The sequence below is a fragment of the Pygocentrus nattereri genome, chromosome 29 (genome assembly GCF_015220715.1).
Source record: "Pygocentrus nattereri isolate fPygNat1 chromosome 29, fPygNat1.pri, whole genome shotgun sequence".
Taxonomy (NCBI): Eukaryota; Metazoa; Chordata; class Actinopteri; order Characiformes; family Serrasalmidae; genus Pygocentrus; species Pygocentrus nattereri.
This window is the reverse complement of record NC_051239.1, coordinates 10,644,729-10,666,273: the sequence shown is the minus strand read 5'-3', so window position 1 is coordinate 10,666,273 and position 21,545 is coordinate 10,644,729. Positions and strand designations below refer to the sequence as shown.

The 21,545-nt window shown below is 41.9% G+C and overlaps 4 protein-coding genes across 5 annotated transcripts; all 4 read left to right on the top strand.

Moving 5' to 3' along the window:
• The first annotated feature begins 560 nt into the window (after positions 1–560).
• Positions 561–2,586, top strand: LOC108426633 (progonadoliberin-1). Its single transcript, XM_017696271.2, has 4 exons — positions 561–690; positions 1,181–1,316; positions 2,243–2,338; positions 2,463–2,586. Exons 2-4 carry the CDS (start codon positions 1,182–1,184, stop codon positions 2,487–2,489), a joined length of 258 nt encoding a protein of 85 aa, XP_017551760.1. The 5' UTR covers positions 561–690; position 1,181; the 3' UTR covers positions 2,490–2,586.
• An 890-nt stretch (positions 2,587–3,476) lies between these two features.
• On the top strand, positions 3,477–9,568 carry ankrd39 (ankyrin repeat domain 39). Of its 2 annotated transcripts, XM_037536245.1 has the most exons (6): positions 3,477–3,728; positions 4,134–4,442; positions 5,046–5,274; positions 5,361–5,464; positions 5,676–5,879; positions 8,861–9,568. In XM_037536245.1, the coding sequence occupies exons 3-6, from the start codon at positions 5,184–5,186 to the stop codon at positions 9,005–9,007; spliced, it is 546 nt and encodes a 181-aa protein (XP_037392142.1). In that variant the 5' UTR covers positions 3,477–3,728; positions 4,134–4,442; positions 5,046–5,183; the 3' UTR covers positions 9,008–9,568. The 2 variants fall into 2 exon arrangements, with proteins under 2 accessions (XP_037392142.1, XP_017551865.1); XM_017696376.2 differs by lacking the exon at positions 4,134–4,442.
• A 3,018-nt stretch (positions 9,569–12,586) lies between these two features.
• Positions 12,587–15,149, top strand: LOC108426699 (zona pellucida sperm-binding protein 3-like). Its single transcript, XM_017696375.1, has 8 exons — positions 12,587–13,716; positions 13,798–13,916; positions 13,995–14,098; positions 14,235–14,412; positions 14,481–14,598; positions 14,690–14,775; positions 14,866–14,957; positions 15,033–15,149. Exons 1-8 carry the CDS (start codon positions 12,601–12,603, stop codon positions 15,092–15,094), a joined length of 1,875 nt encoding a protein of 624 aa, XP_017551864.1. The 5' UTR covers positions 12,587–12,600; the 3' UTR covers positions 15,095–15,149.
• Positions 15,150–18,322: 3,173 nt separating this feature from the next.
• LOC119262798 (zona pellucida sperm-binding protein 3-like) lies at positions 18,323–20,889 on the top strand. The gene is made up of 8 exons (XM_037536064.1): positions 18,323–19,463; positions 19,545–19,663; positions 19,739–19,842; positions 19,979–20,156; positions 20,225–20,342; positions 20,432–20,517; positions 20,604–20,695; positions 20,771–20,889. Exons 1-8 carry the CDS (start codon positions 18,348–18,350, stop codon positions 20,830–20,832), a joined length of 1,875 nt encoding a protein of 624 aa, XP_037391961.1. The 5' UTR covers positions 18,323–18,347; the 3' UTR covers positions 20,833–20,889.
• Positions 20,890–21,545: the final 656 nt, after the last annotated feature.

Here is a 21,545-nt window from a genome sequence, read left to right as displayed (position 1 = left end):
ACAATTTAGCACACCCAATTGGCCTGACTGCATGTCTTTGGACTGTGGGAGGAAAGAACCCGGAGGAAACCCACGCAGACACGGGGAGAACATGCAAACTCCACACAGAGAGGACCCCGGTCACCCGGCCGGGGAATCGAACCCAGGCCCTCCTTGCTGTGAGGCGACAGCGCCACCGTGCCGCCCTTACTTACAATGTTTTTTTTTTTTTCTACTTACAATGTAGAAATAAAAAAACCAACATAGGCCATAGAATTGTTTTGAACTCACGTCCTGTTGTCTTGAAATCAACCAGAATAAAGCAAAAGAAATTTCAAACTCTTTGCAAAGACTTAGCAGAAAGTATAGTGTTATATTAGAAAGCCTGGCACAACTGCACTCCTGGTCAATCACTTGGAGTTCAGTCAGTACCGTTGACTCTTCTCATTCACACTTGGGAGCACTTTAAAAACTTCAGCATTAGCCTTCTCTGAGTAATCTCTTAAAAAGGCTCAGTGGGAAGTGTCTGAAAGGTGCTTACTTCCGTCATCCTTTCATTCTGCTCTTAGCCCCCTGCAGTGAGGGGCTGGAGAAGCGATTGCGTGAGACGAGCAAGAGCTCTATAAGAACACTAAAGCTGAGAGCAGGAGTGTCCAAACCCTGAAACCAGAACGGTGACGAGAAGCAGAAGCTTTCACTGGTCAGCTAAAGGTAAGTCAGATCCAAGTACGTGTCCTTCTGTTGGCACACTTAGAGCACTGGTTCACAAACCAGTCCTCAGGGCCTCTGGATGTTCCAGGTTACTGATCAGAATACCTGATGAAAGGTTTGAAAACTAATGCCTTTGAGCAATATTTAGCAGATCAGTGTCCCACAGTTCAAAGAGCTTAGACTGCTTTTGCTGGACAGTTCTGATCCTAAATTTTAAAGACTTTTATTTTAAAAGGGGGTATAGGTTTAATTTGAAAAGCTAACATCCAAATTTATCTTGGAAAGCCACAGTTTCCCTTGATATCCCCTTTGGTATCAAGGCTTTTATGTTGAAAAGCCTTATTTATCCCCAATACCTGAGTATTGAGACTTTGGAAAGCTACAGTTTCTATGATATTTGGGCATCTTATATTTTTAAAAAAATGCATATTTAACTCAATTGAGTGGTTTTCAATGTCTGAAGGTGGCTGTTTTCTGTTGCTCTTTTCAGGATGAAGACAAGCAGTGCTCTCTTGTGGGTGATGATTTGTGTTGTGGTGCTGCAGGTGCACTGTCAGCACTGGTCATATGGCCTGAGCCCTGGAGGTAGGCGTGCAGCGGAGAGCCTGACAGGCACTTTTCAGGCGGTAAGGCCTACAGTTTTAGGTAACAGGCATGTGCCGTCCCTTATTATTTGTTTATAGTGACCTTACCATTATTTACAGAGCACTTTTCATACTGGTAGCAGCTCAACGTGCTTTACAGACAGGTCATAAAGTTTAAGAGTAATAGAAGAAACTATGAGAATTCATTTAAAATCACAAGATTTATCGACATGGAATTTTGATTAAGTGTTGAATTTTAATTAAGCGCTCAGTAAATGATATATGTTTTCAAACGTTTCTTAAAAGTGTGCATTGAGCTTGACTGTCTAAGAAATGTGAGACTGAGTGCCACAATTTAGAACCTACATCAAGAACTGAAAGAGCCTCTCCATGTTTGTATTTTACAGAGGGCTTCTGCAGAAGGCCAGTATCTGTAGATCTAAGATCAGATGTTGGAACATAAGCAGTTGTAAGCAGTTGATAGTTCATTCAGAGCCTTAAAGGTGCAGCAGGTAAACTTCAGGGCGAACTAAATGAAATGGAACACAGTACACAAAACCGTGTTTTCACTGGTCTACAATATGTAAAATCTTGGGAAACTGGGCAAGTTTACATATTTACAAATATGATGCATCATATTATAAAGTTTCTCAGAGGTCTCCCAGGCATACTTACAGTTGCTAGGCCATGAAGGATCATCTGCGTGAACCATTTTGCTATCAGCGCCACCCTGAGGCGGACCAGAATACCAAAAACGAAGCTTGTAGAGGGTTTGCGGGTGAAGCAGCTAAACAATTTCACCTGAATTTCTATTTGGGTGTCTATTTTTCCCTAATGGACAGCATAACATCATAAGTTTATTTCAGTATATATATATATATATATATATATATATATATATATATATATATAATGTATGTAGATATATAACAGAATGTATGAACTGTTCTGTATATTACATTCCTCAGGCTGCATATTTACCCAGGAAGGGCCCGGCCAGCTACATGTGTGATTATGTGGATTTGTCCCCTCGTAATAAACTGTCCAAACTCAAAGAACTGTTGGTGGGTGCGGCATTATTTTCTTTTTTGATAAAGCAAGCTGAACTCATTGATAAGAATCAACAATTCATTAATGGCCCAGTTTTATTGATTCAAGATTCAAGCATGTTTTCTGCCTTCTGTACAGGACAGTCTTGCTGACGCCGAAAGCTGAAAGTGACCACGCAGTACCTGACCAAGACACTTAATAAAACACTGTGCCTTCAGTTTGTCTCACATGTGTGTCTAATTACCAAACTGTCTTTTGATTGATCAAATGAACAAATAAAAACAGAAGCTTCAGAGCTTTATATCAGCACTTTTTTACATTATTTGAAAGCTGTAGTTACCCTCTGCGTTGGGTTAATATTTCATATTGATCAGACTAACAGAAATGGTGCAGAATTACTGGTCCAGAAATCTTACACGAACTCTTATTACAATATTTTTCCTCCCTCTGTAAATGACCATTTAGTTGATACGTTTTGTTCCAGGGTGACTTTTAAAATGTCTATTTTGGTAACACTTTAGATCCACTGTAGATGCTCTGTAAATACTCACCTCCTCCTTACATTCAGCCAAGTAATTATGAAATGCAGCCAAACATTGTTGAAATGATAGATTATATCAAGTCTTACTGACCTTAACTTAAACCACAAAGCTGAACCTAAACATAAAACATAACCTGTATTTTTTAAGCCACTTGGTATTGTACAAGTAAATAACCTATAGGGGGCAGTATATCTGTTTCAAAACAGTGCATTTGATTGACTGGCGGCGACTGAATGATTTATTTAGATTTTACTGTAATATTGATAGTAATAAGACTATAGTTTTATAGAAGTGTTGTTTTACTGGTAGCGGTGTGGCCTAGGGTTACGTTTTCTATGATAACCGCGTGGCAGGCAAGATGTTACGAATCAGTCGTCACCTGATAGCCGAGCGGAGCAACCTTTATTTTGGAAAGCCGTGTTTTCCTCGTTTTGGGAGCGGAGAGACTTCTGTTGTGAAAATCCATATTTTTTATCATTTATTTTGGAAAGCCATGGCGCAGTTTACTCACGCCGTCCACACTGAATTAGTTTCTTTTATGCCGCGTGGAGAGGCTCTTATTTTGAAATCCAATATTTTCCTCGTTATCAGCGTGGAGAGGCTCTTATTTTGAAATCCCATATTTTATTTTGGAAAGCCGTAGCTTGTCCACTCTGAATGGGTTTGTTTATTCCTGTCAGATGTCAGGTTTCAAGCTTAACCCTCGGTCGGTATTGTCCAGCCGGTGAAATGACCGCTTTCATCTCCGTATCGTCCAGCTCGCTGTCCTTACTGAGCGCATTGGCGTTGTGCTCGATATTTCAGTAATAGGAGCAGGGTGACGCCTTGACCTGCTGCTGAGTCAACATCTCGCTGGACATCAGTGAGTTATAAATGTGCTTCTGATAGCAACTTGGTACAAGTACAGCCACAAAAGTGAAGTGAAACAAAAAGCATAGCATTAATGGTTTAGATTTACACATTCAGAGTGGTCTGGTGTGAAATGCTCCGCTCTGGAGAGTTGTTGAGAGAGTTGTTCACAGCGGTAGAAGAACCTGAAGGGTTTCATGTCTTCAATTACCAGAGGTTTCAAATTATGTTACATGAAAACAGCACTCAATTGTTGCCCGATTCCTTGGACATGCTTCACGACCGTTTTGAGAAAGTTTTGGCCTCGAAATACCTTTAATTCTATCAGCTCCACTCACTTTGTAGTTCTACAACTACAGACTGTAGTCCATCTGTTTCTCTGCGTACTTTCCTAACCCACTTTTACCCTGTTCTTCAGTGGTCAGGACCCCCACAGAGTAGGAATTATTTGGGTCATTCTCAGTTCCGCAGTGACACTGACGTGGTGGCGTGTTAGTGTGTGTTGTGCTGGTCTGAGTGGATCAGACAGTGCTGCTGGAGGATTTAAACCCCTCAGGGTCACTGCTGGTCTGAGAACAGTCCACCGACTAAAAATATCCAGTCAACAGCGTCCTGTGGCCAGTGTCCTGTGACCACTGATGAAAGACTAGAGGATGACCAGCACAAACTGTGCAGCAGCAGATGAGCTGTCGTCTCTGACTTCACATCTACAAGGTGGACGGACAAGGTAGGAGTGTCTAATAGAGTGGACAGTGAGTGGACACAGTGTTTAAAAACTTCAGCAGTGCTGCTGTGCCACTATTTCACCATTATCAACTTTATGCATAACTCAGAAGATATTTTTAGGTTAACTGATTAGTCAGTACTGTTTGCATTTAGACGTAGCACCAGGTCCCCATCACCACAACAGCACAGCAGTCAGAGTGTGTAAGTTTCTTTAGAGTGGCACATTTCGGATCAGATCAAACACTCTGAATTTGTTTACATTTCAACAATTGAATGAATTGGATTAAAAAAAAATCATCTAGAATCTAATAACCTAATTCAACTGCAGCGGTCGCCCTCTAGAACTGTTATGAGGGTTGCAGAAAGACCATTCTTGTTGGTTGCATGCGCTGCAACTGTGGTTCTCAATCCAAGGTCTGAATGCACTGCATGCTAAAGGTCTGTAATGTACATCCTTGCATTGTCTTTTTTCTAATGTAACCGATTACACCTGAGGGTTTTTTCAGTCAATGCGATTAGAGCAAGGTAAACACAAAATGTGCAGTGCATGTGACTCCAAGGACTGAAAAGACTGTAAGCAGCACTACCTTTTGGACATTTTCAGTAACAGCAAGTGTGGACTGCAGAGAACTGTTGGGCGATCATCGGCCGATGCCATTGCGTCTACGGTTGGCGAGGAAACTAGCTGGGTTCTGCGTGTATGCTGCTGTTTGGTGGATAGCACTATATTCTTAACCTCTGCATGGATTCCCATGGCAAGCAGTGCTCCTGCAATGCCCACCATTCGACCCCAAGTGTCCATCAGACCCTTGACGAGATGGACTTTGAGAGAGGTGATGTGTAGCACTTACCATACATCTCCTGCATGATATAATCTGCTGTATAAACAAATATTCATATATATTCTCCCGTTTTACAGGAATATGGTCAGCAGCTATGGACGGTGACTTGGAGAGGGTCAGGTCCTTGTTAAGAAAGGGAACTGATCCAAATATCAAAGACCAAGCCAGCTACACTGCTTTGGTCAGCAGAAACCCCACCTAGTATTGCATGAATATGAAATATTGCCAATGAGGTTTATACTGTTCTAGAATAAGAACTGACATGTCAATAAACCAGTGTGAATTTGAGCAGGTAGCATTTTAAGAGCCCTTAGCAATCACAAATAGCTGTAGCAAACCTATAAAACCTAGCTCTGTACTGAAAAACATCAATACTCTGTTTTATATTACAGCACTACTCCAGTCGAGCAGGTCACAGGTCAGTGTGTGAGCTGCTCCTGGACCACGGGACCTGTGCTAACTCCCAAACCCGCGGTGGGGCCACTTCCCTGCATAGAGCGGCTTACTGTGGCCACCTTGCCATCGTACAGCTGCTGCTGACCCATGGAGCTGACCCCCAACTAACTGATGATGATGGATCAACGCCGCTGCATAAGGTAAAAAGTCATCAGCAGTTAAGGCTGCTGTAAATTATTACATTATCACAAAACAATAGGGGTGTAAATCTCTGACAACAACAAATTCTATATGAAACAACTGACTACATCTCAATCTCACTTTTTAATTTGATTATTTAGGTACAATTCAGAATGATTGATTTTCAAAAAAAAAAAAACACTGAATACACAGATATAAAGCAACTGTTTGCACAGTAGTTTGAAAATGGCCTTAAAAAGTTGGCCAAAAAACTATATTTATATATTGTAAATATTATTTTTATCAGTTTCAAAATCCATGTCATCACCATGTCATGCATTTTTGCACATCTGTCAGCTGCCATATTAATACACTTTTACATTCTTATAAATATCCAATGACTTGTAGCAGCTGAAAGATATTTTACCATATTGTTATATTTATATGTTCTTACCACTTTTGGTTCCCTAAAGAACAATGTTTGATGAAAAGATCTGTGTGTGAAGAACGTTTTAAAGGGCTTTCACCTTATATAAAGGTTCAATGTCATATCCTCAGTAGGCTGGTGTGGCTGCAGGTTTTTAAGTCCAACAAAGCAGAAGCACACATTTGTCACAGGCATGTCAAACTAGAGACCTTCCCGGCCAAAGTACTGTGGAGCTGTGAGCTGAATCAGATGTGTTTAATAAGGCTGTGTACTGAAGTTTGCAGTGTTTTGGCCTGCAGGGACTGGAGCCTGATGCATGTGCATTATCAGTTGTTGAAGACTGAGACTAGCTGATTAAATAAAGTGGGATCAGGTGAATTTCTGTTTGTTTACAAGGGGCCAGTGTGGCTGTAGGTTAAGACTGGACACTCCTGTTGTATACTAATTGTTAGATGTCTTACCACCATCTTAAAGAATAAAAATGCGAGAATGGGTCATTTGTTCACAGACAAAAAAAAAAAGAGAAAACATTTTTGATCCTTGACTGAATATCCTATTATTGAAATACCTGGGAAAAAGTTCTGGGATGAATCAAGTGCTTCACAGAAGCTGTATAAAAGTGTGCTCATGGGATGGTATAGAAAATCCAGACCCACAAATTGGCTAAATCAGTGACTTGGCAAGAAGTGTTTGTGCATTCAGCTCTGCCTACATGAAGCTGCCAGCAGATGACGCCACTGACCACTGTGTGTTTCTCTGAAGTACTGGGTATGCTTTTTTTACAATAGGCAATAGATACACTACTCACAAAAAGTTCAGGATATTTGGCTTTCGGGTGAAATTTGAGGATGAACCTAAAATGCAAAAAAATAAAAAACCTATGGGATCAGCTTAGCTGCCGTGTAGAGGCTCGTAACTCTGTACCCGAGAACCTCAATGACCTGAGGACCACCCTTCAAGAAGAGTGGGATGCCATGCCTCAGCAGGCAATGAGTCGACTTATGAGATGTTGTCAAGCTGTAATTGATGCTCAAGGACACATGAGACGTTATTGAGACACTGACACTTTTTGTTGGGGTATACCCACCACTGTTGTTGGCTTTTGTTTCAATAAATTTTTCCATAAATGTCACCCAAAAGCCAAATATCCATAACTTTTTGTGAGTAGTGTATGAATACCATAAAGCTTGCTGTGTAGATTACAAACATAACTTTGTCATTATAGACAAAATGGGGCAGCCATGGGCTGGAGATTAGGCAACCAGCCCTGTGACCAGAAGGTTGCCGGTTCGGTCCCTTTGGCTGACAGTCCATGACTGAAGTGCCCTTGAGCAACGTGGATAGGGCTGCCCACTGCACCGGGCAAGTGTGCTCACTGCTTCCTAGTCTGTGTGTTCACTAGTGTGCATATATGTGGGTGTTTTACTGCACGGATGGGTCAAATGCAGAGGTCTAATTCCACAGTGTGCAAACACAGTTGGCTGATGGTTCTGAATAAAAATAATCTTGTAATAAGCTTGCCTAAAGCTGTTAACATAATTTGAAGTTTCTAAGAAGGACAACTACACTGCTAATCAACGGATGGCCAGTTATTGTTCTCGACTCACATTGTGAACCTAACGGTCATGAAGATTTTTCCTGTACAACATCCGGAGGATCCGACCCTTTCTCACTCGAGAGGCCACCCAGGTGTTGGTGCAGTCTCTGGTCATCTCAAGACTTGACTACTGCAACTCGCTCTGGGCTGGTCTTCCCATGCAGGCCATCAAGCCTCTGCAACTCATCCAGAATGCGTCAACACGGCTTCAATCTGAAGACACACCTCTTTATATACTGACTTCAGCACAGTGCCTCATTAAACACACCTTATTCAGCTCATCAGCTAATTAGCAAGGCCTTTAGGAACTGAATTCAGTGTTAGATGAGGGTAAACACTAATATCCACAGCTCTTCAGTCCAGATGGTCCCTAGTTTGACATGCCTGTTGCATAGCATTGATCAAAGAACACTTTCCTAAAACTGTATAACATTTTTAGAATGTAGATGTTCTTTAAACATTAAAACGGAAAATATTCTTCATACACACTTTCACATATAAAAATGCTTCTCTAAAGAACTATTTTTTTTTTGTTTTTGTTGCTGGAGGCCCACTGTCCCACACATTGTCAGGCTTTTTTCTGTTATAATATACCCACTTTAAATAATGTGCTGTGAATGAGCTGATTTGTTGGAGCAGGACAAAAGCTTGGTGCAGAGCAGTGGGCCTCAATGACCAGGGCTGAGACACACTGCTCTCTGACAGTAGTCATCAACCTTGCTCCTGGAGATCTGCTTTCCTGCAAACAATAGTTCTTACATGCCACACTCCTTGCTTAACACTAATGTACCTGATCCAGCCAGTCAAGTGCATCTGAAGAAGTTAATTAGCTGGAGCAGGTGTCACAGGTGGTGGTTAGATGGAACATCTGCAGTAGGGTAGGTCTCCAGGGCCAGGGTTGGTAAGCACTGCTGTATGGCATTGCACACAGAACCCAAAGAGTGCATTTGAATGTCTCTTTGTCCACTTTTCTACAGGCAGCTGAGCGGGGCCACCTGGAGGTGTGTGAGTTGTTGCTGAGCACCTGTCCCATCTTGAGAACTGTGAAGGATAGAAGATTACGCTTACCTGTTGATCTTTGTCCAGAAAACAGTGCTTTACTGGAGTTGCTAAACGCTCAGTGACCTGTTCTGCTTGCCAAAAAGAGAGACTTTGAGGAGGTGGAGGAGGAGAAGGAGTTTTAAGCAAACTGTAGAACTCAAGCTTCTGTTCACTCAAGGGAGTAAATTTTTACACCTCTGTAGGGTTTTGACTGAATATCCTGCTTATAATAATAATTGGGAAAGAGCTTTGTATTGAAACATGTTTTCCAGAAACTCTATAAAACTATACTCTTTGGATGGTGAAGAAAGACCCACAAAAGTCCATTGACTGGATATGAATTTTTTGTGCATGTGGCTATACCTACATGAAGCTGCCAGCAGGTGATGCCACTGACCACTCTTTGCTCTTGTGAAGTTCTGAGTATGCTGTGTTTTCTGATACAGTTTCCTGACCGTTAATCGACTTGTGTACATTTCTGTATACATGCCGTACAGCTTGCTCTGGAGATACCAAACCTAATTTAAGCCATTAGGAACAAAATGATCATGATTTACTTGAAACTTTTCTGCATATTTCTAACATCTGACTGGAAGAGAGGAATGGCATCTCCATACTCAATATATTTTCTAAGATATACTGCACCAACATTGCAGATGTCATTTTGTTCATTGTTTCTGAGGCATGTCTAGGGAAGAGATATACAGACTCGTTCAAATTAATGTCTGGGCTTCTCCTCTTCGCTTCAGATGTAACTCCATGTTGCATAGAAATATGAATCATGACAGAATTTTCTTCTTAAAATTGATACAGTTGTGGTTGGAAGTTATACAGCAGGATTCATAGTTTGATTAGTTTATCATTTTGGTACTGCTGGCAGCCTTCTCTAGTGAGAAAGTTTAAAAATGAAAAAAACAGACAACCAAAAAGCTCAGTAATCCCCAGATTTTTTTTGACCAATATAATTATAGACCTAAGATTTGGTTTTGTTTGTATTATTGGTGTTCAGATTTGTGATTCCACTTACACTTAATTAGTTCATCCACTCATCCTGCATCATTTAGGTGCGATATGAATAATGACCAACGTATGCCATTTTCATTGACTAAAGAGCGAGCCCCTAAGGTGACATTGTGTCCATGGTTTAGTAAATTGAGGCCACATGTTATGAGAAACTTGACCTATAGAGTAACTTATGACTTCAAGTTTTAATAGCCTCATATTAAACAATAAGCACCATGTCAGTAGTGGCTTCATATTCGACATTTCTGTAAATCATCAGATTCATCTATGATTAAACTCACGTCTGATAGGAATGTGTAATAGTTAAACAATCTGAAAACAATGCCTGCTTTGCAGTTACCTAATCTAAACTATTTTAATAGCACATATCAAAATAAAGGGAACACTCAAATCCTAGAAAACACTCACATCCTAGATCTGAATGAATGAAATATTCTCATTGAATACTTTGTTCTGTACAAAGTTGAATGTGCTGACAACAAAAATCACACAAAAATCATCAATGGAAATCAAATTTATTAACCAATGGAGGCCTGGATTTGGAGTCACACACAAAATTAAAGTGGAAAAACACACTACAGGCTGATCCAACTTTGATGTGATGTCCTTAAAACAAGTCAAAATGAGGCTCAGTATTGTGTGTGGCCTCCATGTGCCTGTATGACCTCCCTACAACACCTGGGCATGCTCCTGATGAGGTGGCGGATGGTCTCCTGAGGGATCTTCTCCCAGACCTGGACTAAAGCATCCGCCAACTCCTGGACAGTCTGTGGTGCAACGTGGCGTTGGTGGATGGAGGGAGACATGATGTCCCAGATGTGCTCAATCGGATTCAGGTCTGGGGATCGGGCGGGCCAGTCCATAGCTTCAATGCCTTCATCTTGCAGGAACTGCTGACACACTGCTGAACACAAACTGGTGTTCTCTGGCAAATGCCAAGCGTCCTGCACGGTGTTGGGCTGTGAGCACAATCCCCATCTGTGGACGTCGGGCCCTCATACCATCCTCATGGAGTTGGTTTCTAACCGTTTGTGCAGACACATGCACATTTGTGGCCTGCTGGAGGTCATTTTGCAGGGCTCTGGCAGTGCTCCTCCTGTTCCTCCTTGCTCAAAAGGCGCAGGTAGCGGTCCTGTTGCTGGGTTGTTGCCCTCCTACGGCCTCCTCCACGTCTCCTGGTGTACTGGCCTGTCTCCTGGTAGCGCCTCCAGCCTCTGGACACCACGCTGACAGACACTTGCGTGGGTTGTAGAGTCTGTCTCATACTACCACGAGTGTGAAAGCACCACCAACGTTCAAAAGTGACTAAAACATCAGCCAGAAAGCAGAAAGGTACTCAGAAGTGGTCTGTGGTCCCCACCTGCAGAACCACTCCTTTATTGAATGTGTCTTGCTAATTGCCAATAATTTCCACCTGTTGTCTATTCCATTTGCACAACAGCTGTGAAATTGATTGTCAGTGTTGCTTCCTAAGTGGACAGTTTGATTTCACAGAAGTTTGATTTACTTGGAGTTATATTGTGTTGTTTAAGTGTTCCCTTTAGTTTTTTGAGCAGTGTAGTTTTGTTTTCTACTACTGACTCCTGAAAAAATAAACACTACAAAACACAACTAGTGCAGAAGAATTTCATATACTGCACTAATACAGTATTTTAATCTGTTACTGTAGAAAAATGATCACAATCGTGTCATTCTACATTCTTTAAAAATAGGTATTTTGCTTTTCACACTTTATTCTTTCCAGTTGTTTTAATTTTAACATTTTAAAGTTTGATCAGTAAGGGGAGCTGTGCACTTGCTGCTTCACCTCAAACGCCACCTACACGCACAGCCATTTGGTTTGTAATCTGCTAAAAGCTGACTTGTTCTTGGCTCCCTACTGAAGATTCTGTGTGAATTGGGTTATTCTTTAGTAAAGGAGGTTCTGGTAGGCAGAGCTTGATTTCACGCACTGATTCTGATTCAACATTTGCACTTAAATCACTGCTTGTTTTCACATCTTACGAAAGTTTCACAGTATGGGAGTCTGAACGACATTTATAGCAGAACAGTGAGTTCAGACAATACTGGTGCACACATAGAGATATTTTAATGATATATGTAGTTAAACTAAATCCAAGTGACATTTTTGCTAATTAAAGTAGCTCAAAAACATTAGCCTTTCTAGCTGATTAAGCATAGTCACTCAAAGTCTGTTCCTACAGTCTGTAATATTGTACACACACTGTCCAGGCTTGTTAGACAAGTTGTCAATATAGAACAGTTCATGATACAAACATGTGAACAAAAACACCTTCTCTGGAGTAACATAAAATATATTTAAGTTCTTTTGCTAATGAACAGAAATATTTTCAAATCATCTCAATAGAGGTCAGAAAAACCAGAGACTTTCAGAAAGTGGTCACTGGACAAAAGCAACTTTAAATCAGCTTCCCTTCTTTAGGCATTTTCTGTAACAGAACATTTAACGGCTGAGTTCATTTAAATAAAGAAGCCCCGCCTCATCAGGGAATACATTTCAGCTGAAATCACTAGTACTAGAGAGAATTTATGTCACCTGTCTCACATACAAAATTAATTGGTTGAAGGGTGGGGCCACTGTCACATGTGCTTTACAAAAAGGTGTAGTCAAGGTATGAGTGTACTTACTGGGATGTGTGTAGTCATGGGGTTAATGCAGGCTAGTCTTTTGCTGCTTGTTGGTATTACATTGGCTGAAGCTCAGTGGCTGGAATGGGATAGATGGAGTCAAGACTTTAATAAGCTTAAATCAGACAACTTTTTGAGTAGACCTCAAGCTCCAGCAGTGTTTTATCCTCGGGTAATTAGTCATAAGTCAGCTGTAAGTCCTGTGCAGACACCAGTCCAAGGTCCTGTACAGATGCCAGACCAGGATGATGTGCACAGTCTTGTGCAGATGTCAGTCTGGCATCCTTTGCAACTACCTACACAGAGTACTAGCCTTAGAATGCTAAACCCACCAGTCCAGAATCTGGTTCAGACTTCTGTGTCAGCAACTATCAAAAGTCCTGACCTGACAAATGGTATAAAACCTGTACAGACACCAGTTCAAGATCCAGTTTGGAGTCCTCTGCCAGTGCCTGCCCAGAAACCTGCATTACCATTTGAGCAGGATCCAGTTCAGAACTCTCTGCCAGGGTCTGGCCAGGGTCCTGTGCCAGTTTGGAATCCTGCTCTAACAAGTGGCTCAAAAATGGCACAGAGTGCTGTGATGACTGGTGTAAACCCACCAGTCTGGAATCTGGTTCATATGACTGCGCCGGCACCTGATCATCCTGTGCAGAAAAATGGATTAAACCATGTACTTGCACCAGTTCAGGACCCAGTTGAGAATCCTGCACAGACCAGCGATCAAGCCCAGAGTCCAGTTCAGGCTACTGTGCAGGCACCAGGTTGGCATCCTCCTCAGGCACCCTTGTCCCTACCACACAAGGATCCTCTTCACACGCAAGCTCAGATACATGAGCCCAGGAAAAAGTTGTCTTGGCGTTTTCCTAAAGTTCCAGAAAGGCCCCAGCAGTCCCCAGTTGACTTTGATTTGCAACAACCTGCCCCAGCTAACAGTGTGGCTGCTGCTTGTGGGGAGAGTGTGGTGTTTGTGGAAGTGAAACAAAACTTGTTTGGAACTGGGCATCTAGTAAACTCTAGTTCCCTGACCCTTGGAGGGTGTGCAGCAGTGGGACAGGATTCTGAAGCTCAAGTGCTCATCTTTCAATCTGAACTCCAGGCCTGTGATAGCATGTTGTCTGTGAGTAGCTGTGAATAGTGGTGGTGGTAGAGGTGGACGTCTGTGCATACAGTAATACACTGCTAATATGTGCCATTACAGATGACTGACGATGACCTCGTCTACAGCTTCAACCTCATTTACAGTCCAGAACCACTACCTGGTACTCCCGTTGTCCGAGCAGGGGGTGCTGTGGTTCAAATTGAGTGTCACTATTCAAGGTGAAGGCTTGAACTGGCTGTTTTTTGATCTTGCTGCTGTTCTGTAGTCTTACTTGCAATTTTGTTCCTTTTTTTTAGGAAGCACAATGTGAGCAGCAATGCTCTGGTACCCTTGTGGGTACCTTATGCATCTACAGAGGTTGCAGAGGAGCATCTGGTCTTTGCCCTGAAGCTCATGACTGGTTTGTTTCATAAAACTGAGGCAAAACTAGGACTTGTAGGATGGGAGCAGAGCCTAAATCTGTACTCGCAGAAGCTTTATAAATGTGGGCCCACAGGTCTAAATCTAAAGCTGCCTCTAATGTTTACTCCCTGCAGATGACTGGAAGTTTGAGAGACCATCAAACCAGTACTTTCTTGGTGATTTCATGAACATTGAGGCATCTTTAATGCAGTTCAACCATGTACCTCTAAATGTCTTTGTGGACAGCTGTGTAGCAACTGCTGATCCTGAAGATGCTGCAAGTCCAAGATACTCTTTTATTGAGAACCATGGGTGGGTAAGGCTTTCACCAGCCCAGAGACCGCAGAAATAGCTGGACACTAACTGCATTCTCCTTCTAGGTGTTTGATTGATGCCAAGATTACTGGCTCCAACTCTCACTTCATGCAACGGGTTCAAGGCAACAAGATGCAGTTTCAGTTGGAAGTGTTCACTTTTGAGCAGGACAACAGTAGCTTGGTATGTGAGAATAGTGGCAGGGCAGTGCACTTTGTCCCAAAACCCATACCTTCTTATGACCTTTTTTTTTCTCCCCTCAACTGATGTGCAGATCTACATCACATGTTTTTTGAAAGGCTCAAGGGCCTCATATCCCACTGACGCTGAGCACAAGGCTTGTTCCTTCACAGCCAATGGGTATGCCTCAATCTAATTACTTGCAGTCTTTTTTTTTTTGGGGGGGTGTTTTGGCTTTGTACTTAAGCTGCTGTATGTTTTGGCTCCTAGGTGGATTGCTGCAGATGGCAATAACCAAGTTTGTAGGTGCTGTGATGCAAATTGTAGCTCAAGGAAGGGAAGAAGTTTACCTACTGATGAAGGCAAGTTTGAGCTGAACTCCTTGAACCCCACTAGAAGTTGATCCCTATCTAATAATGCCCATCCTATTTTTCTAGGTGTGTATGTTGTTGAAGCTGAAGTCCCTCTAGGCCCAATCTTGGTCAATGGAGAAGCTTAGGCTGATTACAATGTAATGGATTTTCTTAAAATAAAACTTTGGGGGAATTTAAAAATGGTTGTCTCCTTGCCTTTATTTCAGACCTGGTACAGCCATGCTACACCACACTGCATTCGATGCAAGTTAACTGTTTTGGGTTGTCAATCTAGTTCTACTGGATTCTCCAGGGTCATCTGTTCTGGCTCTTAAAGCACTAGAAACCACAGAACGCCTGATTTTTCAGGTTTAGCTGTTAGCTGAAATACTGGCTGAGATTGAGGAACTGGGCACCCCTGTTCCAGAGGGTCCCTAGTCCTGGAGAGTTCAGATACAAAATACCTGGTTCAAGGGCTCAAATTCCCCTGAAGGCCTTCATTGCCTGGCTCTGGTGTATTTGATTAAGGCTAGAGCTAAATTGTGGAGGGTGGTAGATCTCCAGGCCCAGGATTGGGTACTCCTGCCCTAGAAGGAAGTTTTGGAATTGTGCGAGACACTGCTTGATGGCAAATCATCATGAACTGGGTATTGCAACACTTTACATGTTCTGATATAGAGGGAAATTCTCTTGAAAGAGGCCCTGAATATTCTGTAATAACCTGATCAGAATGAAGCTTTATTGCCCAGGTATGCTTACACATAAGGAATTTGGTTTGTGTTGCAAGAGCTCACAGCGTACTGTAGCAGACAAGCATGTACATGTAGGAGATGATATACCATGCAGTGAAACAAGCATTCCTAGTATTACTCAGTCATACCTGTAACCTTTACATTGTTCATCTTGCATCTTATGCAGAATCTGCTGTATAAACACATTCATATATAAACTCTCCTGTTGTACAGGTACATATGGTCAGCAGCTATGGATGGGGAGCGGGAGAAGGTCAAGCCCTTATTAAGAAAGGGAACTTATCAAAGACCAAGCCAGCTATGCTGCTTTGGTCAGCAGGAACCCCATGCTGGTATTGCATGAACATAACACATTGCCAATCAGATTTATACTGTTCCAGAATAAGAATGGACATGACAACAAACTAATTTGAACGGGAATAGCATTTTAAAAGCTCTCAGCAATTATGCAGCAGTAGCACACCTACATGTTTCACAGAAACTGTATAAAACTATACTCATTGGATGAAAGACTCACAAAAGTCCATTGACTGGATATGAATTTTTTGTGCATGTGGCTATACCTACATGAAGCTGCCAGCAGGTGATGCCACTGACCACTCTTTGCTCTTGTGAAGTTCTGAGTATGCTGTGTTTTCTGATACAGTTTCCTGACCGTTAATCGACTTGTGTACATTTCTGTATACATGCCGTACAGCTTGCTCTGGAGATACCAAACCTAATTTAAGCCATTAGGAACAAAATGATCATGATTTACTTGAATTTTTTCTGCATACTTCTAACATCTGACTGGAAGAGAGGAATGGCATCTCCATACTCAATATATTTTCTAAGATATACTACACCAACATTGCAGATGTCATTTTGTTCATTGTTTCTGAGGCATGTCTAGGGAAGAGATATACAGACTCGTTCAAATTAATGTCTGGGCTTCTCTTCGCTTCAGATGTAACTCCGTGTTGCATAGAAATATGAATCAATCATGACAGAATTTTCTTCTTAAAATTGATACAGTTGTGGTTGGAAGTTATGCAGCAGGATTCATAGTTTGATTAGTTTATCATTTTGGTACTGCTGGCAGCCTTCTCTAGTGAGGAAGTTTAAAAATGAAAAAACAGACAACCAAAAAGCTCAGTAATCCCCAGATTTTTTTTGACCAATATAATTATAGACCTAAGATTTGGTTTTGTTTGTATTATTGGTGTTCAGATTTGTGATTCCACTTACACTTAATTAGTTCATCCACTCGTCCTGCATCATTTATGTGTGATATGAATAATGACCAACGTATGCAATTTTCATTGACTACGGAGCCCCTAAGATGACACGGTGATCATTTTTTATAAGCAGTGGGCACAAATTAATATATTGTGGCCATGATTTAGTAAATTGAGGCCACAAGTTATCAGAAACTTGGCCTATAGAGTAATTTATGACTTCAATAAGTTTTAATAGCCTCACCATATTAAAAAATAAGCACCATGTCAGTAGTGGCTTCATATTCAACATTTTTGTGAATCATCAGTTTCATCTTTGACGTATCTGTATGATTAAACTCACATCTGATAGGACTGTGTAATAGTTAAACAACCTGAAAACAATGCCTGCTTTGCAGTTACCTAATCTAAATTATTTTAATAGCACATAATATCAGCAATTAAAAACTAAAATGAGAAAATAATTTTTACTCATCGTTTATGTGCTTAGCAGTCCAGTAAAAAAGTGTATGTACTTATATTACATGCACATTAGTATCAATAAAAATCTACAACATTTCATTTAATGACATTTTACACTGTAGTTTTGTTTTCTACTACTGACTCCTGACAAAAATAAACACTACAAAACACAACTAGTGCAGAAGTATTTCATATACTGCACTAATACAGCATTTTAATGTTATTGTAGAAAAATGATCACAATCACATCATTCTACATTCTTTAAAAATTTCACGCACTGAATCTGATTCAACATTTGCACTTAAATCACTGCTTGTTTTCACATCTTATGAAAGTTTCACAATATGGGAGTCTGAACAATGCTTACAGCAGAACAATGAGTTCAGGCAATAGTGGTGCAGACAGAGAGATATGTTGATTATATATGTAGTTCAACTAAATCCAAGTGACATTTTTGCTAATTAAAGTAGCTCAAAAACTTTAGCCTTTTTAGCTGAATAAGCACTCACTCAAATTCTGTTCCACAGTCTGTAATATTGTACACACACTGTCCAGGCTTGTTAGACAAGATGCAAACATGAAACAGTTCATGGCACCAACACCTTCTCTGCAATGGCATCAAAGTCAATATATATAAATTCTTTTGCTAATGAACAGAAATCTTTTCAAATCTTTTCAATAGAGGTCAGAAAAACAGGAGACTTTGAGAAAGTGGTTACTGGACAAAAGCAACTTTAAATCAGCTTCCCTTCTTTAGGCATTTTCTGTAACAGAACATTTAACGGCTGAGTTCATTTAAATAAAGAAGCCCTGCCTCATCAGGGAATACATTTCAGCTGAAATCACTAGTACTAGAGAGAATTTATGTCACCTGTCTCACATACAAAATTAATTGGTTGAAGGGTGGGGCCACTGTCACATGTGCTTTATAAAAAGGTGTAGTCAAGGTACAAGTGTACTTACTGTGATGTGTGTAATCATGGGGTTAATGCAGGCTAGTCTTTTGCTGCTTGTTGGCATTACCTTGGCTGAAGCTCAGTGGCCAGGATGGGATAGATGGAGTCAAGACTTTAATAGGCTTAAGTCAAACAACTTTTTGAGTATACCTCAAGCTCCAGCAGTGTTTCACCCTCGGGCATTTAGCCATAAGCCAGCTGTAAGTTCTGTGCAGACAGCAGTCCAGGATCCTGTGCAGACACCAGTCCAAGATCCTGTACAGGTACCAGGTGAGGACCCTGTACAGATGCCAGACCAGGATCACATGCATAGTCCTGTGCAGAGTCTAAACTCACCAGTCTGGAATCTGGTTAAGACTTCTGTGCCGGCATCTATCAAAAGTCCTGCACTGACAAATGGTATAAACCCTGTACAGACACCAGTTCAAGATCCAGTTTGGAGTCCTCTGCCAGTGCCTGCCCAGAAACCTGCATTAACCTCTGAGCAGGATCCAGTTCAGAACTCTCTGCCAGGGTCTGACCAGGGTCCTGTGCCAGTTCAGAATCCTGCTCTAACAAGTGGTCCAAAAACAGCACAGAGTGCTGTGGTAACAAGTGTAAACCCACCAGTCTGGAATCTGGTTCATACGCCTGTGCCAGCACCTGATTTGCATCCTGTGCAGAAAAATGGATTAAACCATGTACTTGCACCGGTTCAGGACCCAGTTGAGAATCCTGCATTGACCAGCAAGCTAGCCCAGAGTCCAGTTCAGGCTACTGTGCAGGCACCAGGTTGGCATCCTCCTCAGGCACCCTTGTCCCTACCACACAAGGATCCTCTTCACACGCAAGCTCAGATACATGAGCCCAGGAAAAAGTTGTCTTGGCGTTTTCCTAAAGTTCCAGAAAGGCCCCAGCAGTCCCCAGTTGACTTTGATTTGCAACAACCTGCTCCAGCTAACAGTGTGGCTGCTGCTTGTGGGGAGAGTGTGGTGCTTGTGGAAGTGAAACAAAATTTGTTTGGAACTGGGCATCTAGTAAACTCTAGTTCCCTGACCCTTGGAGGGTGTGCAGCAGTGGGACAGGATTCTGAAGCTCAAGTGCTCATCTTTCAATCTGAACTCCAGGCCTGTGGTAGCATGTTGTCTGTGAGTAGCTGTGAATAGTGGTGGTGGTAGAGGTGGACGTCTGTGCATACAGTAATACACTGCTAATATGTGCCATTACAGATGACTGACGATGACCTCGTCTACAGCTTCAACCTCATTTACAGTCCAGAACCACTACCTGGTACTCCCATTGTCCGAGCAGGGGGTGCTGTGGTTCAAATTGAGTGTCACTATTCAAGGTGAAGGCTTGAACTGGCTGTTTTTTGATCTTGCTGCTGTTCTGAAGTCTTACTTGCATTTTGTTCCTTTTTTAGGAAGCACAATGTGAGCAGCAATGCTCTGGTACCCTCGTGGGTACCTTATGCATCTACAGAGGTTGCAGAGGAGCATCTGGTCTTTGCCCTGAAGCTCATGACTGGTTTGTTTCATAAAACTGAGGCAAAACTAGGATTTGTAGGATGGGAGCAGAGCCTAAATCTGTACTCGCAGAAGCTTTATAAATGTGGGCCCACAGGTCTAAATCTAAAGCTGCCTCTAATGTTTCCTCCCTGCAGATGACTGGAAGTTTGAGAGACCATCAAACCAGTACTTTCTTGGTGATTTCATGAACATTGAGGCATCTTTAATGCAGTTCAACCATGTACCTCTAAACGTCTTTGTGGACAGCTGTGTAGCAACTGCTGATCCTGAAGATGCTGCAAGTCCAAGATACTCTTTTATTGAGAACCATGGGTGGGTAAGGCTTTCACCAGCCCAGAGACCGCAGAAATAGCTGGACACTAACTGCATTCTCCTTCTAGGTGTTTGATTGATGCCAAGATTACTGGCTCCAACTCTCACTTCATGCAACGGGTTCAAGGCAACAAGCTGCAGTTTCAGTTGGAAGTGTTCACTTTTGAGCAGGACAACAGTAGCTTGGTATGTGAGAATAGTGGCAGGGCAGTGCACTTTGTCCCAAAACCCATACCTTCTTATGACCTTTTTTTCTCCCCTCAACTGATGTGCAGATCTACATCACATGTTTTTTGAAAGGCTCAAGGGCCTCATATCCCACTGACGCTGAGCACAAGGCTTGTTCCTTCACAGCCAATGGGTATGCCTCAATCTAATTACTTGCATAGTCTTTTTTTGGGGGTGTTTTGTCTTTGTACTTAAGCTGCTGTATGTTTTGGCTCCTAGGTGGATTGCTGCAGATGGCAATAACCAAGTTTGTAGGTGCTGTGATGCAAATTGTAGCTCAAGGAAGGGAAGAAGTTTACCTACTGATGAAGGCAAGTTTGAGCTGAACTCCTTGAACCCCACTAGAAGTTGATCCCTATCTAATAATGCCCATCCTATTTTTCTAGGTGTGTATGTTGTTGAAGCTGAAGTCCCTCTAGGCCCAATCTTGGTCAATGGAGAAGCTTAGGCTGATTACAATGTAATGGATTTTCTTAAAATAAAACTTTGTGGGGGAATTTAAAAATGGTTGTCTCCTTGCCTTTATTTCAGACCTGGTACAGCCATGCTACACCACACTGCATTTGATGCAAGTTAACTGTTTTGGGTTGTCAATCTAGTTCTACTGGATTCTCCAGGGTCATCTGTTCTGGCTCTTAAAGCACTAGAAACTGCAGTGTTTTTTTTTTTTTTTTTTTTTTTTCTTTCAGGTTTAGCTGTTAGCTGAAATACTGGCTGAGATTGAGGAACTGGGCACCCCTGTTCCAGAGGGTCCCTAGTCCTGGAGAGTTCAGATACAAAATACCTGGTTCAAGGGCTCAAATTCCCCTGAAGGCCTTCATTGCCTGGCTCTGGTGTATTTGATTAAGGCTTGAGCTAAAGTGTGGAGGGTGGTAGATCTCCAGGCCCAGGGTTGGGTACTACTGCCCTAGAAGGAAGCTTTGGAATTGTGCTTGATGGCATACTTGTGAGCTGGAAATTGCAACATGTGCTGATGTACAGGGACATTCCCTTGAAGGAGGCCCTGAATATTCTGTAGTAACTCAGACTTGAGCTTTATTGGCTGGGTGTACTTGCAAGTAAGGAATTTGGTTTTGGTTGAAAGATAAGAATACTTTTTTTTTAGTCTCACAGTGGGGACACACAGTATTGCAGCAGAGTAACAGGAGTAAGGCACCCCAT